This window comes from Vidua macroura, chromosome 2 (assembly GCF_024509145.1).
Source record: "Vidua macroura isolate BioBank_ID:100142 chromosome 2, ASM2450914v1, whole genome shotgun sequence".
Taxonomy (NCBI): Eukaryota; Metazoa; Chordata; class Aves; order Passeriformes; family Viduidae; genus Vidua; species Vidua macroura.
This window is the reverse complement of record NC_071572.1, coordinates 49401445-49417913: the sequence shown is the minus strand read 5'-3', so window position 1 is coordinate 49417913 and position 16469 is coordinate 49401445. Positions and strand designations below refer to the sequence as shown.

At 36.2% G+C, this 16469-nt stretch overlaps 1 protein-coding gene across 17 annotated transcripts in view; it reads right to left on the bottom strand.

The window, feature by feature from the left end:
* The window catches only part of MYCBP2 (MYC binding protein 2), a 173723-nt gene that overhangs the window by 2207 nt on the left and 155047 nt on the right, over positions 1-16469 (bottom strand). For 16 of the 17 annotated variants that reach the window (XM_054001515.1, XM_054001546.1, XM_054001577.1 and 13 more), the window contains 14 exons: positions 15645-15884; positions 15406-15504; positions 14724-14804; positions 13849-14115; positions 12216-12499; positions 11989-12085; positions 10052-10171; positions 8361-8462; positions 6568-6696; positions 3897-4029; positions 3565-3668; positions 2260-2448; positions 1648-1755; positions 399-608 (listed from right to left, as the gene is read on the bottom strand). In XM_054001515.1, coding sequence (XP_053857490.1) covers positions 399-608; positions 1648-1755; positions 2260-2448; positions 3565-3668; positions 3897-4029; positions 6568-6696; positions 8361-8462; positions 10052-10171; positions 11989-12085; positions 12216-12499; positions 13849-14115; positions 14724-14804; positions 15406-15504; positions 15645-15884 — 2163 coding nt within the window. The remainder of the gene's footprint in view (positions 1-398; positions 609-1647; positions 1756-2259; positions 2449-3564; positions 3669-3896; positions 4030-6567; positions 6697-8360; positions 8463-10051; positions 10172-11988; positions 12086-12215; positions 12500-13848; positions 14116-14723; positions 14805-15405; positions 15505-15644; positions 15885-16469) is intronic. The other variant, XM_054001538.1, reaches the window with a different exon arrangement.

The window sequence follows — 16469 nt, the reverse complement described above, 5'->3', positions numbered from 1 at the left end:
AACGTCCCTCAGTCTCAGGAAGAACAAGACCAAAAACTACAACATACCCAGCTCTATGCCAGCGACTGTAAGGCTTTTGGAACAGCATTTGGATGCTCTATGAACCCTATGTCAGAATTAAGTAGCAGCTTGAGGTGAATAGGTACTGCACCTTCTTTTAAGTGGCCATTGACTCAAGGTGCTTTTGGTTTCTGAGCTGCTCTGTATACACATTTGAGCTTTACTAGCTAAGATACTATGTACATCTCATTAGCCCAACACTCGATTTTTTAAATTATGATTTTATAAACAACATCTTTTCCTGCCTTTCTGCTCCATACACAATGTATTAAACATAGGTTCTGTTTCAAGAAATTACTTTTGAAATGGCAACATACATTTAATAAATAACACCATACCTTTTTGCACTTGTAGCAAACATAATAAGCATATCTGTTCATAGCATAGCCAGCTGGGTCATTATAAAATCTAACACCTGGCGTTGTGATGGCCTCACTCTTGTGCAGCCCTTCATACTCCAATCTCATTAGTGCTTTTCTCCTTACATCTTCATAGAGTTCTTTGATTGGATCAAGCAAATCCTTTAATACTGTGTGATTGATTTTGTTCTGAAATAAAAAAATGCTGATTAAGTATCTTGCATCTTTATCCCAACAGCTATGATAATTTGTGTTTTAGTCAGGCACAAATAGCACGATAGATGTCATAAAGGCCTGGGCAATGGACATTTCAAAAAACAGCTGATATAGAATGTACTCTATTTGCTGTAAAAATAATACCCATGAACGCTTTTTCTATAGCCAGTTGGGATATGGGAACATCAACCCTTCAAACAGACTAACAGCCAGGGAGGTGGTGAAGAGTATATGTAATATTCACCACAGCACAGGAATAGTGCCATTGTGTATTTTCTGTAATTTTGGTCCTTTTTGGCTTACTGCTCAGCAAGTAAGCATAATGACTGACAGTCCTCTATGGCAGTTCTTTATCAATTGGTGACTACGAGCTACTGCCATTAATTACCACAACACAACATGACAGAAGAACCATAGCATGCAGAATAGCTGACCATTCCCAAATTTCAACTTCCTAGAGTGGGCTAAGGTGCTCTTCTTTCCAGCAGCTATTATGTGCTTTTGCTTACAGCAATTTAAATTTATTGAGTACAAGAGGAATTGTTAGTAACTTAGCTGAACTAAGTACATGTATTCTTTGGCTCTGCCCTCACACTGAAAAGCAAAGCAACTTTAAAAGTGGTTAGTAAAATGGAGAATTCCTGCTTCAAATTGTGTGCTTTAAGATTACTTCTTCCCCTCCCCACTATCACCAAATCCTGGGAATTTGCAAGCTGATGTTGGTAAGAATGAAACAATATTAAGACAATGTCTGGACTATGCCTTCTTTTTAAGAGGACACCTCAGGGAACAGTAGGAGAAAGTAAAAAGATGCATCACTGCTAGTCTTTCTATAGCAACATGTGGAATTAAGAAAACAAGTCATGTATAACTCATTTATACAGTAACAAGCAATACAATATTAACAAAACAAAACAAAACACCCCCACCAAAACAAAAAAAAAAAAACAAAACCTACCAATAAAACCAAGAAAAGTATCAGGTAAGTTGCTTGACTTTGGCAGGCACATACCTTGCAAATTGGGCAGGACATAAACCCAAAAGTTATCCTTGGGCCAAGCCATCTGTTTTCTAGTACTCGTTGACAGCATTGCAAATGGAAAACATGGCTGCAGTCCAGCTTTAGAAAAGAATAAGTGTAAGTGAATATTGAAGTTACATTAACCACTAAAGTAGAAGCAGTTATCTGCTTTTAAGTGGCAAGATATATCAATTGCAATATTAATTTATTTAAAATCCTAGAAGACCCATATTTTCGTCTTAACAACAAGAAAGAACATAAAATGGGCATTAAAATCATAACCACTCCAAGATGACCTACAGATATATAAAATACACGTGAAATTATATCAACTAATTACCTCAATTGTTTTACTCCTTTATAAAATACCATATATTTTAATAAACTAGACATACCAAACTAAATTGATCCAATCTGCTTTCTTGAAATAGAATGCCAGACAAAAAGAAAGTGTTTCAAATAGCTTAACTATTGTTATGGTGTCTGTTTTCAAATTTTGAAGGGCATAATTCGAAAGACTTTATATTTTCACTTCCTCCTTCATACTACATGTTACAATCATAATAGTAATCTCTTAAAAGGGGAAACAAACAAACAAAAAACCTGGATAGCTGGTGCTGCTGAAAGTGCTTCAGTAAAGCAGATCATGCACATGTCATCAGCATCTTGTTTAAGAGTTGTAGCGTTTTTATCACAGCCATGCAGGCACGGCAAACAGTGCTCTTCGTTCTTAACGCCTCCGCAGGGGTGACCGCAGGGGTGTGTCTTGCTACAGGCAATCTTAGCATACTCCTAAACAAATTTAAAGTAGAGAGTTAATCATCTCTTCCCCTTCACTGAGTGTTCTGACAGTGTCGCTTTTTGAAGGACTGCTGGTCCGTGCAATAAACTGAGATGGAAGAATCATGGTTTATATTGTCTGCTGCTGCCTCAGGAACTTGGGAAAAACTGAAAGTTGTGTACTTGAAATAACAACATTTCCTTTGTTTACCTGCACTGCTCCTGAATGCAAACGGCTTAATGAAACCATAATTTGAAACTTTCAATAGAAAGAGAACTATTTGATCCTAACTTTGATCCTCTGTGTGCTTTTTATATATTGAGCGATTCCTGCATAAACATTGCTGATCCTTTATTAACAGCCTTTAAGATAGCTGCAGATTTTGGAGAAGTTTCAAGTAACTCACTCTTAAAAATACATTATAAGCTAATCATTAATCAGCATAAAGTGATTTTACATGGAAATGGATTTTTAACCACCTCTAATTCCCATCCCTACTAAACAGAAAACTTATAAAAGTTATGCAGAAGCTAGCAACAAATTGAACTGAATTTAAGTAACATTGTCTTCATATGCTGAGAGAGAAAAAAAGATGACCAATTTGCTTCACTTAGACAGAAATAAGTAAGGCAAAGTAAGAAACTGGTTATGATTTGGCCCTCTAGCAATTGCACCCACTGTAGGGCAGAGAAACACTCAGGATATGTGGATACAGATGATAAACCTGGCCAAGTCTTAAATGTTCTACACTCACATAATACACAGGCTGTTGAGCAAACTCTTTTTCTCGAGCTTTCCAGTACATTTGACTTTATACTGACAGGGTGTATTTTACTTTATAATTGCAAGGCTGTTGTGAAAACTTGAGGTACTTTTGAAGATAATAATGAAACTACCCAGAATGTAAGTTGACTATTAGTGTTTGTAGTCTGTAATTAAAATAAACATTTAGAAACTCAGAAGTATTTGAATGATAATATTCAACTCTAGAACCTTTTCATACGAGAAATCTGATTTAAAATGGACTACAGGGATAAACAAAGCTTGCTCAAAATCAGAAGCCCATTTCATCCTATGATCTCTTCTATTTATGTAATTAATGATGACTGATACTTGCTAATACACACCTGGCAGTCTGTATCAGAACAAACACTTCCCACTGCTGATAATTCTGTTCCACTCCTACATCCACAGAACCGACATGCTTCAGAACTGCTGGTGGTCGGTTTGCCTACAGCCGCAAGAGAGAACAAGGCTACAAATGTTCTAATGAAACACAAAGGACTGATACTCTATCAGACATCAAAGCAGCATTCACAGAAAACAATCAGTAATCAAACAATTCTTATGCAGCTAAACTATTTTACTTTTATTAACAAATATTTAAAAGCATTGCCCTAAAGCAGGTGAAAATCATAATAATCAGGATAAAGAGCAAGTAGTAACAGTTGTGTTTTACCTGTCTGTTCTCTAAACTCCACCATAGCCTTCATAGTTTTAGAATCTGCTAATGCCATCAGCCAGAAAAGTTTGGTCCTACCACAGCCCTCGTGGAGATCAACTTTGATAGCTTCTTCTTCTTCTTTGAAGACCTGTCAAGTTAACCAAACATACTAAATAGCATGTTTAATTAGAGCATGGACATGTCTCTTATTTTTGTTGCCCTCTCTCTTTGGGTTTACACCCGGCATTTTACAGATTCTGTGAGATTGTCTACCGCAAGCTGTTTTTCTTTTATACGTTCCATAACTTGTACATATTGCAGATATGCAGGATAAAGGTTTTATGTTTTTAGAAGTAAAAATGAATAAAATTAACTCTTGATCTAACATGGCAGAGAAACAATAGTGCAGCAATGCTAAGAATAGAGTTGCACTTTTTTTTTCTGATTTAATTAATACAGAGCTTGGACTTCTACCCAACACATTCAGTAGGCCACAGAATATTAAAAGCACAAGATAACATCAGAAATATCTTCATATAACCATGCTAGTAGTTTATCAAAGCAACATTGAGAATTAAGGTCTTAATAATAAGTACGGTAGAGTAACAATTACAGAAACATGTAATATTAATATTTTTGACTTTCATACAAATACACAGTGGATACTTTTGGCTACAATGAGGAAAATAAGTTTTTGCAAAATAAAAAAAAACTGCAAGAGATCCTTAGGGAATTTCATGCAGTCTCTTCTTTTGCTTCTTCCCCAAGCTTTGAAGGCAGTTCTGTTTGCATTTGTTTCACCTGTAATGCAAGGAAAGTTCGAATTTCCCCAGGTATGGATGTATACAACTCACTCTAGTTTTTACTAGAATCAGAAAAAAAACCCCTAACTGCTTCACAAAGTATTCATATAAGCACATCTGAGTAACTTACAGGCTGTCCTTTCTTGAGGGGACAGAAAATACATTGAAGAGGTATGTATGACTGAAGTTGGACAAAGAACATGAAGCAAACAGAAAACAGGACAGAGGGAACATGACAGAATTGAAATTGAATTTGAGAGGCTTAACATGTGAGATGTAAAGGTAAAAGTGGTGAATAAAGAGCAGAAGTTTAAACATGCTTTTAGAAGTAAATAGGAAAATCTGGTAAGTAGCTACTTTGGACAGATAAAAGGAAAAATGTGAGGTTTTCTATGAGATAAGAACTTACTTTTTATCAACTGTAATCTGAACAGGCTATATAGGAGAAATCAGAAAAATGAATGAGACTAGACTGTGCTGTGCCATGACAGAAGAGTAGACATAAAATGATCTTCTTAGGATGATGAAACAGGAAAATTTCAAAGGGGATTGCAAAGACTCTGGCTAAGAAATAGAAGATAATAGACACACATGGCAGTGCCAGGCTGAGACTACTCTGCAAATGCTGTGGCATCAGAGAGGAGTGTTTCACCGGAGAGTGAAACTCAGTACCAAAGGTCTGATGTTTACATCACACATGCTCTAGACCAGCTGATCCCTTGCACTGAACGACCATTAGCAATGTGTCTCTGCATCTATATTTTGATTTGCTTTTAGTTTCACCTAAAAGCAAACAAAACCAATTCAGTTCATGCACTCCAAGGCTGCTCAATAACAGAAAACATTGTACTTTAAGGAGACATGATCATCTTCTTTAAAAGCCCATTCTGAACATAACTAAAAAGTCAATATAGATGTATTGTAGGAAAGGGAGAAGAGGACTGAGTTCCACTGAAGTAACCTTATCAATGACATTTATTACTTTAATCCTTGTACAAATGTAAGTAGTCAGAGGGGAAGGGGAAAATAAAGGATCACAACGAACCATAAATGAGGAACAGAAGCAGGAAAGAGGAAATGTTGAATAATTCTAGAGGTAAAGGAATCTTCAACATTAATTTCAACGACACAAAGAAAAAATCCAAAGAAAATGTAGTTTCAAATTTAGAGATGAAAAGGATAAAAGAATATCACAGAAGAATAATAATTAGCAGAGTACACAGAAAGTTATAAAAACTCATATCTAGTCAAAGTTTCAATCCTAAATATAAACCCAAAAGAAGTCAGGAAATTTTCAAGCTTATGGATAGGGTAACATATTTATGTTTGAAAACATATTTGTGTTTTAAAACACAGTGAAAGCTACAGGAATATTGAAAAGTAAGAGAAAACTCATAGGGGAACTAGTAGGAATATTTGCTGTCAAATCATCTTCCTGGATATTAAAAAGGAATACACATACATTAGAAATGAAGGGGTTGACAAGCACTGACTCCTATGATAGAAGTAGTAAAGAAGATAAAATTTAACAGGAATAAAGAACCAACATATACTTAAGAAAGTCTGTGAGGCTTCTAAATTCTAGTAAAAAAGTGTTCCAAAGCAAGAGAGAAAAACAAGAGAGAATAAGCTGATGTAGCATAAGAACTAGAATTAGGAACTGCTGCAAGATTTTCTAATCTTTGTAAAAGATAAAGGACAAGAGAATGTAACCAAAAACAACTGAAGAGCATTAACTGGAAACACATCTGTCCCATCTCAAAAATAAAATAAAACGCCCTTTTCAGATTCAGTATTTGTTACTACCTTTTGGTTATATTTTATTTATATAAATATGCACACAATGATGCAGTGCACACAACAGGAGGCCATGTATACTCCACCTGTCTCTGGTGAGTTTTTGTTCGCCGATGGAGATGAAGGAATCGGTCACAGTCTGTGCACAAATTCCCACAGACATTACATAAAATGATTGCAGCAGTTTCACCATCATCATGGTTATCACACATTGGCTGAGAAAAATAAAAAAGAAATAATTCCTCTTTATTAAGTCCTTCACTTCCTTTCAGCATCTGTTTTTATTCTCCCCTCAGTCACACACCCCACACCTCCCCTCCAATTTACAAAAGTCGATAAAGAGCTTGTTTGGACTATTAATGCTATCTTGAAAATAATCAGTATTTAAACAATTATTCCTTGACACAAACCCCCTCAATTTCTGACACCAGTTTTTCTGATACTCTTCATCTTGTATTGTGATGCACCAAAAATGTGTTTTTCAACAATACAGTTGAGACATCACTTTCAACTAGTCTGAGAAGAGGTTTATGTGATAACAAGGGGTTATGGGCATGTTAACAGAAAAGTTCAGAGATATGAGTACTCAGGTCAGTCAACAGGCATGATATTTACCCTTCATTACTTTGATATGGTATGTTTACTCTTTTCAAACATCTAAACAAAGCTGTAGGTCGTCCATACCTCAGAGACAGTGTGGTTGAAGTAACAAAAATCCATCATAAAATTAAGTTGGTCTACTGATAGAATTATTATTTTTTTTTAAATTCAGCAAGGTTCTGTTTTGCAATTCAAAATATCCCCACAAAAAGACTTCAACAACTGATTTTGACTATGCACATCTCTGAGAACAAGTTTCCACTGTAATACCATAACACATGGTTTCTATGATACTCTCATGCAACTTATAACAGAGTTCTCTCAAAGCAGTTCTGGTAGGGAGACACACAGTTCACCTCAACATTTGAATATCCTAACGTGGAACAGGATTGGGGAATTTCAGGCTGGGTTCAGCAGCTTGAATACCTGCTTAACAATGTCTTGGTTGATCCTCTGACACTTCCAAGACCTTTAGCTTCCTTAATCACCTCAGAAACCTCTGTGTTTGCTTCTGTCTCAGCAGAGTTTTATTCCTTGCTGCTGCTGCAGCTCTATGCCTCCTGTATTCTGTTTCTACCTACACTAAACTGCTTTGGATGCTTCTTTGCTCTAACTATGCTTGGTTGCTATTGCAAATCCTTCCTTTGCTTCCCACAGGGATCCACCTAACCAAGATTTACAGAGACCAGCTTCATTACTGTGCTCTTTGTAAAATGGTATTAAAAAAAATCACAAGCTTTTTGTCATACTGAAAGTACAAGCATTTTGTCAACTGAAATGGCCAGACAGAATCAGATTCCCTATCAAATTTATAAATCCTCTGAGTCAAAGGTAGTTTTACTAAATACAGTTAGAAGGAGTTTCTCCCTGGGGTAATGACTCTCTAGTGATATGGGGAAGAGGAAGCTAAATTACAGAGTAGAAGTTATTGAGTAACACAAAAATCTATTTTATTTCGTGACAGGGATTAAGGCAGAAAGAAAAAGCTCTGATAGAGTGTGCTTTACAAACTGAGTCACTTTTCTAAAAAACTCATGCCACAGGTGTTAGGAAGGCCTTGTTTCATCCTGAATACTGGCAAAATTGCAACATTATGGTTTTAAGTTGGAATTTCTGTTTTATAAGCTATGCTTATCTAGAATACAAATATTTCAAACATATATACAATCCCCACTGGGATGGAAGAAAAGCCAATTTTACTATTCTCTATCACTATTCTAAATTCTCTGATGAGTGAATATATCAAAATAAACAAAAAAAAAATGATTTTCAGTCTCACCATCTGTTTTTGTTGCCCGTCCTTTCCCATCCATCTTCCTGAGGATAGTCTATCAACATGATCCTGATCAAGTACACAGAGGGATGCTAAGGCCAGCCACAGCTATTGAAAGGCAAGGTAGAATTAAATGTCTTAGACATATTAAAATCCAACCAAATATTGAAGAGATAAACTTTGTCAGATAAGAATGTCACCATTACCTGCAAACTCTATTGTTGTTAGCTTAAGCCTGCTCACACAATGCAAGTTTATTTTCCAAAATAAGTTAAGAACACAATAAAGCTTATTTAGCTTTTGGGAACTACCTTGTTTCTTTCAGGTATGTCACTCTATGATTATAAATACAGTAGTCAGCACATAAGAAAGAAAAAGCAGAGAAAGATCAACCAAAGCACGTTACGAAGAAATATGACAAATACAGACTTGCACGTTGACCCAAACATTGCAGGCTTTGGGGAAGAAGACATTGAAGGACACAGACTAATAAAAATAAAATCAACCCCAAAAACAACCACCCAAAAAGTTGAGCTCAGTGAGACTAGTATCCCTGTTCCCTCCTCACTGCACAGGGCAATTGGCACTACCTAGAAAAGGGTTCTGAGCTAATTAGTCAAAGGAAATTTTCCTCTTTTCTCCACTGACTACAGGGAAATCCTGAGCAGATGAGCTACATGAGGATAATTTGTCTGTGCAAACAAAACTGAAAGGCACTTGACAGCTGCTTTTTGGAGCAATCTTTAATCAAACGTTTGATTTGAGTAAAAGTGTTTTTGTTGAGAAACTTTACAGGACTCTCCCCCAAAACCCCACATCTCCATGACAGAACTACCTTCAGTCACAGGAGTGGCTGGGCTGACATTCAGGGCTCCCCTAAGACCAGATTTAGCTAATATGATAACAGCAGAAGCCAGTGGTTATCTAAGACTGTGACCTCCAGAAAGCAGAGACTATATGAGTAATAAAAATATGAAAAGAATGACTGGTACAGCCTTTTAAGATGGAAAACAACATGAGTGGCAAATGCTTGAAACTACTGCAAGCTTTTTTTTTTTTTTTACATTTACATGTAATTATTAAGCTTGAGAAGCTAAAATCTGTGCTCCCTATGACAGCGGGAATGTAATGATTTACCAATATGCTTTTCTTGGTATTTCAAGTAATCTGTTAGGGTTAAAGTAGACCTTAGTTTCTATAAAAGATTCATAGACAAAGTAAAGACCAAGAAAAGAAAACTACCAGGTTTCACCATGTCAGTAATAAAGGGCTCAGTAAATATTTTTGAGACAAACACAACTGAAGCTTAGCTTAATTGCTAGAGAACACCTGTTAGAGTGTTTTCATAATAGCCTTGAGATGTGGCAGCTGATTACCTAGAAGTCAAACCACTTATAATAATTGCTTAGAGAGCTGAAAGAAGACAGCTGATACATATTGTGCAATTTTCCACACAGACAATCTCAGATTTAGTGTAAGGCAAGTATGACAAACTTCAAGCAGAATTATTTAAAGACTAAACCCCCAAATGCATATAGGCATCGCATTTATTCTTCATTATTTCTGAGATTCCCAAGATGCACATTTAATTCTAATTCAGTTTTGGCTTGTGTATTTCTGACATACAAAAAGGTTCTTGAATGGGCTCCTACTGCACATTTGCAATGAACTAATCCTAAGTTTGGTGAAGTTCTTACTCTGGTTGTTGCAATGCACCTCACGGGTGATCTGTACTCTTCTTCCATTTTGGTCAGAGCTATGATGGTTTCAGCAATAGCATTCTTTGTCACACGTGACCAAGCTTCTGACAGATGACCCTGTTAAAGAGGAAACTCAAATTTATTACAGCTTTTATTAATATTAAGAGCAACTAAAATTGTAATTAGAACAGCTACAAAACATTAGGTTAATATCTCAAGTTAGAACAGAAAAAGATGAAATCAGGGATGACTGATAAATTAGGTGTTTTCACTGAATTATTTATGTTGGATGCGATCTTCAAGATCACCTAGCTCCAACCCTTTGCCATGGGTATGGACACCTTCCACCAGGTTCCTCAAAGTCCCATCCAACCTGGCCTTGATTTTCAAATCAGATAGATCTGGTAAAAATTAGCCCTCAGATACTGAGGTGACTTATTGAGGTTGTCTCTGAACAACTACTGGAATAATTAACTTGGAACAGTAGAGGGCATATGATTTGAAGAACGGAAAGTCCTTTTCCTAAAGTGCCCCCCACCCCTTCTGGAGAAATAAAGATGCAGAGCTGGAGCATGAATAAGTGACTGTGACTAGCACACAGATGATAGTGGGTTCCTAGAAAAATTAGCTTCACATGCCTAGCTCAGCCTCCTGAATAGACTCCACAGTTCCTGTATTAGAAAGAAATAAAGAGGAGTACACAGCAAACATCAGAACCACAGCACACTTTCCAATCTTTAACATTCTGAGCCTATGGCACTGACTTATACCCTCGAGTTTCTGATTCAGAGGCTGCTGCATCCTTCAATTCTTACTGCAATCTGTAAAGTTCTAAATTTCATGCTAAAAGTGAGACATAATTGAGATTCACTGGACTCTAAAAAGAAAGCTATAGTGACTAACTCAGATACAGGTACCTACACATTGCAAATGGTGAAAATGTAATGTGAAAGGAATCACATTTGTAACTCTTATGAAGAGGATAGTTAGACCGATGCCACCCTGCTGATAATTAGCAACTCTAAAAAGCTTCAAAAAACGTTTTCCAACACAAACAGACTTTAATTGTAACTCTTATCAATTATGAGATTCTAAAATCTTGTAGTCAGAACCAACAGAGAGGACTCCCATCCAGCTTCAGCAACTTTAAGAAGGAACCTCCTTAAAACAGTGAATGGTTTAGAAAATAGGACTTCTACTCTGAAGATACTGAAAAACTTTTCAAAGGGTATTCACAGAGGAAAATCTGGGTCATTTAGAGCATCTCAGTGAAATAGGTGCAAAATTAAGGAAAACAAAAACAACCTCCTAACTAAATTCCTTTTCCAGAAACATATACAGAACCTTTTTTTCTTTTGCCAATATTGTTTCTGGGAAATATCTGATTCACTGTTCATCAGTTTTTCTGCCAAAAAAATGTCTGAAACAGAACTATGGAAAATTTAAGCCCAGATAAATAAAGTAATAAGTAACTATAAGTGTAGATTTCAGTGACTGAAAGAAGTCAATCTCAACCAGACAATCCATACAGTAAGTCTACAGTTACATGAAAACAATGCTGTTATTTTACTTCACAGATCAGTTTTGCTTTTCAGTTGAAGTTCTGAGTGCTCAAGATTTAAAAATTAAACTTTGAAGTTAATAATGTTAGAAAATGACCCACAATTATTGTTTATCTCTTACATTTCTAGTATAAGCAACTTTTTAAAAAGCTTATTTCAAAACTAGATTTCTGTTTTGCAGAATCAGAACTCAGTTGCTACTGCTTTTAACCCTAGACTCTATCTAGAAAACGGTATGGGTTTTTTTTCTTGAGACCAATTCACATTTAACAGCTCAATCTGATTCTAACTGTAACAAAAGTAATAAAAAAACGTATTTTTCATTATTAGAAATTATTAAAGTATCATCCACATTAAAGGATAGAAACTCACTGCTGCCATGTCTTTAATGAGCTTAATGATGATCTCTGAAATCTGGGTAGGTGTTGACCCCTTCATCCACCAATGACTTTCACCTCGCCGAATATAGCTGCAAAGGATAAATGGTAATAGATGAAATAAACTCAAATTGTTAGTATTTGTCAAAATCCAGCACAAAGAAATAGTGTACATACTCAGCATACAGTAGGTTGTACTTTGTTACATATTTTTAAACAAACCTGGAATTGAAGATCATTGGAAGTGTGACTGTAGTAACTCCTTTGCCTGCAGTAGTGCCAGCTGTCCCTGTGATAGTAGTTCCTTTGGCTTTTAGCTGTACAGTGAGAGCTTTGGCAATGCATCCCAAAAACATGTCCAAGATACCTAGTTTGTTCCAATCTCCTTTTTCTGTTGAGTGAATTATATCACTTATATCTGCTGGTGGCAGAGACTTCACCCCTATAATACTTGCCAGGCGACTGGGGGTTACCTCGGGCAAAACACGCCTCAGTAATGATGTTACCTGGAGAAAAAAAACCAAAACACCACAGTTCTTACCAAGACAACTGGAGTTTTCAAGCAAAATCACAGAATTCTTCTTCTTCTACCTTTTCAGTTGGAAGGAGTCAATCTCATAGCTGTGCTTAATTACTCCTGTAAGAAATTCTGAGTATTTCTATCTTATGATGAAGTGTTTATTAATGTAAGCAGCAAGACAAGGCCAAAGAGTCTAAACCTGATCTCACTCAAACAATACTTAGTCGCCACATACTAACAAAATTATGTTTGGCACTGGACTTAGGGTAAGAGTGATACAGTTGTTTGTACAACTTTGATTTGCTTGCATGGTAGCCACTTCACATGCATTATTGAGATGTCAGAAACTGTGGTAGAACTGTGAGAGACACTTTAGACTTCTGAAAACAAACTACTTGCCTGAGGTACAGAGAATTATAATACTCTTTTCCGGTGCCTTTGTTTTTCCTTTTGATAGTCTAACTGGGAATTTTTGCTGTGTCAATAGCTCTGGACCCAACAAGAGTTGTCTTGAAATGATATAACCTTGCCAACTGGTGAAACTGGGTTGAAATTGCACATATTATGAAAAGTTTGGTCCAAATCAGCATGAAAGCTGATGAAAGCTTAAGGACTTAATATTTCATATGTAATTTTGCAAGCCCTCAATGATCTCTTGAAAAGCTATTGCATATCTGCAATGTATCACAACTACTAAGTATCTGCCTCCAAGCAAGTTGAGCTCAAAAATTGTAAAAGGAAGAATAAAGAGTATGAGACAAAAGCTTCTGCAAAGAAACTTAAAATCCACCTGAAGAAGGCACAGCACCTAGCAACAAAACAGTGCATTAACTGCACTAATGCAAATATTTATATGTTTATATATTATAAACATTATTAAACATCTATATATGTGGTTATACATTATGTGCATATAACTACATATACTTGGACAACACTCGAATTCAGAAAGAAACAGATTAAAACTCATCTTGAGGATACCAAGAGTAGAAAGGAGCTGTCTAGCTCCACACTACTACACTTAGAGCCTGAGCGTAAGACACAGACACTAAGGACTCATGCCATAACCGACTCTGGTAATTAAAAACTTCTCATCTTGCCTACACAGGCTACATGGGCATTATATTCACATAACAGGAAATACTGAAAACCACTGTGCTGTTCATCTGACAGACACTTCTACCACGCTCTAATCATTAAAAAAAACAAGCACCCTAAAACCTGGCACTTCAATTCCCAAAAGAAATTCCATACTTTTTTCAAGCACATGATTTTAGGATTCCGAAGACACTTTTCCTGCAACACCAAGACAGTGGAGGAGCGGTCAGCACTGACCTGCCTCTGCACCCTGGGAGAAGCCGTGTGTAGCAGGGAGAAGAGGTCCTGGAGCAGAGTGAGCTGCTGGGCCAGGTACTGGCGGCCCACGTTGGAGCCGCTGAGCGCCAGGACCATGGAGAGCAGCTCAAAGCAGTAGGCGTCCGAGGAGGCGTCCTCGTCGCTGGGCTGCGAGTTGGCGTTCTCCTTGCTGGAGATGGCGTGCTCCCACTCCTCGCGCACGCGCGTCGCCTCCATCCGTATGGCCTGCACGATGTGGGCACACACCTGCCAAACAGAAGCCAAACGCACAGCAGCTCTTAAAAACTTTTAGCAAGTGCAAAATGTTGCGGTTTAGGTACCTTCACAACTATGGCTAAAATAGGAAACCTGTGAAATTTGGCCTGTATTTAAATTACTTTTTAGCAAAAATTCAAATGAAGAATAAAATGCTGAATTTGCTCATCATCGTTCTGGAAAATTTAATTGAAATTATTTTTTATTTTATTTCAGAGCCTGCCTTTTAATTTACTTTTTGCATAGAATTCAGGCCAAAAAATCCACTCCACATAAACCCTCTAAGAAATACATTTACTCAACACACACAAATAAAAAGTACTTATTAAAATAGTCTCTTGTTCAGTTTAATAATCAGAAAGCTTAGAAAAATTTTAGGAACAATAACATGGTAAAAAAGCATTTTTAGGAGACTACTATGTTTGCTAAGATGAGTGACAGAAGAGTAGATTCTGCTTAACTTACTAAACTAAAAAATTTCAAAATTAATCAACAGCTCTACTGTTGCAAAAATCTTCACAGCAATATTCACTGAAATTGAGCTTTTTTATTACAAGATACTAATATTTAATCCTCAAATAATTTCGAAAGGAACAAACCTGTTTCTGCAAATTTGTCAGTTTGCTCCGGCTGAATATGATCCCTACCATGTGCTCCTTCAGGTCTGCATCTGATGTTGCCTTCATAAAAAGCATATTTAATATTAGATCACAAGTTTCAAGAACACTTCCTAATTACTGCAGCAATTAACATGGAATGTATCAACAAACTTTTTTGTAAGTTAGTAGCTTTTTTCACAGGAAGATATATAATCAAGATCAATTTAACTATGCTTAATAAGTATCTTTTCAATGTATTAACTTTCTCTTTGTAAGAAGAATTGAAGCATCAAATGAAATAATAGGCAAAACAAGTGGAGTGCAGTTTCTACATACTTTTTCTCTACATATTAGGAGAGCCTCTCTTGAGGCAAAAGATAATGGCCAGGACTTTCAGGCTGACCATTACTACAGGTGTTAAGTATTTCTGTAATTGTAGGCATCATTTGCATCACCATTACTATGGTGCTTCCATTAAATGCATATGCCTCAGTTATCATTTACTTAAGAAAAAGACACTATGGTTTACTAGTAAAAATACACTATGATATATTAAAAATAAGCAATTGTGACGTTTTACTTCTGTGTTGATCCAAAAATTAAGCACCATGGAACAAATACTGAAAATCATCCTGGATAATTATCTTCAGCAAAGTAGTATTGATAGAATACAAATAAATACATTGTGTACTTTTTCTTCTCCTTCTGGGGATGACAACAGTGCTTTTTCTTCTTGTTCTGGGGTTGGCTCAGCATCTCCAGAGATAAGTTTCCCAAATACCTGGAAGAAAGACAATGATAATGATAGTGTATCTCAAAGATAAACTTGTGCAGATGTTACATTTTCCATTAAAACGTAAAGCATTGAAAGTAGACAATTCATAGTAACTTTCACTGTATAACACATCATTAAAATCCCACCTGGGATGTTATAAGTCTGAATACTCGCAGTGTCTCAGATTCACAGTTTCTTTGTTGAGCCACACTTGCAGAAATCTGGCCTGCTATTTTAATGCTTTCACCATCCTTCCAGCCAAGAATTTTTACTTGTCGAACTCTTAGTGTGTTCTCCGGACCCTTCAATTCAATTTTGATAATGTGATTATCACCCCCAGGAAGCTCACTTGTTACCCAGCCGATATGTCTTGAATCCAAGTCTACCTATTAAAGGGGAATATAAAGTTGGAAACTGATCATCAAACAAAAAGTCACTTATCATGATATATATCACTAGAACAACTACTGTGCTTGTAATGAAAATCCCAACCTATGTAGTAAGACTTATGTTTAATTATAAGAACATTCAACCTTCTGAGTTCAGATTAAAAAGTGACATATAGACATTTCTGTTTTATCTGTTTTAAAGCTGATTAGAAATAGTGGCCTACCTATTTCTTTAATCCTCAAAGCAAAAGTTCATATATTAAAGAAACAACTCTTAAAACTAATATTTGGTCACTGTTTTTATGAAAAAAGAAGAAAATAGCCTCTATAATTTAACTGAAAATGTAACACACAATTATCATTTCATACATTATTTCATCTTCATTCACACAAACCCCTGCCAAAGAAATTGTTACTCTGTGGAGGTCAGGATTTGCTACCCTTACACCAAGACATGCAGGATTTAACTGTAAAAAAGGGAGATGAAGTGTATTAAGTGTATTTTAAAAAAAGTACTGTTTAAAAAAAACCCCATAAATAATACTATATGGAATCATATATTTCATATGAAACTGCAGTGTC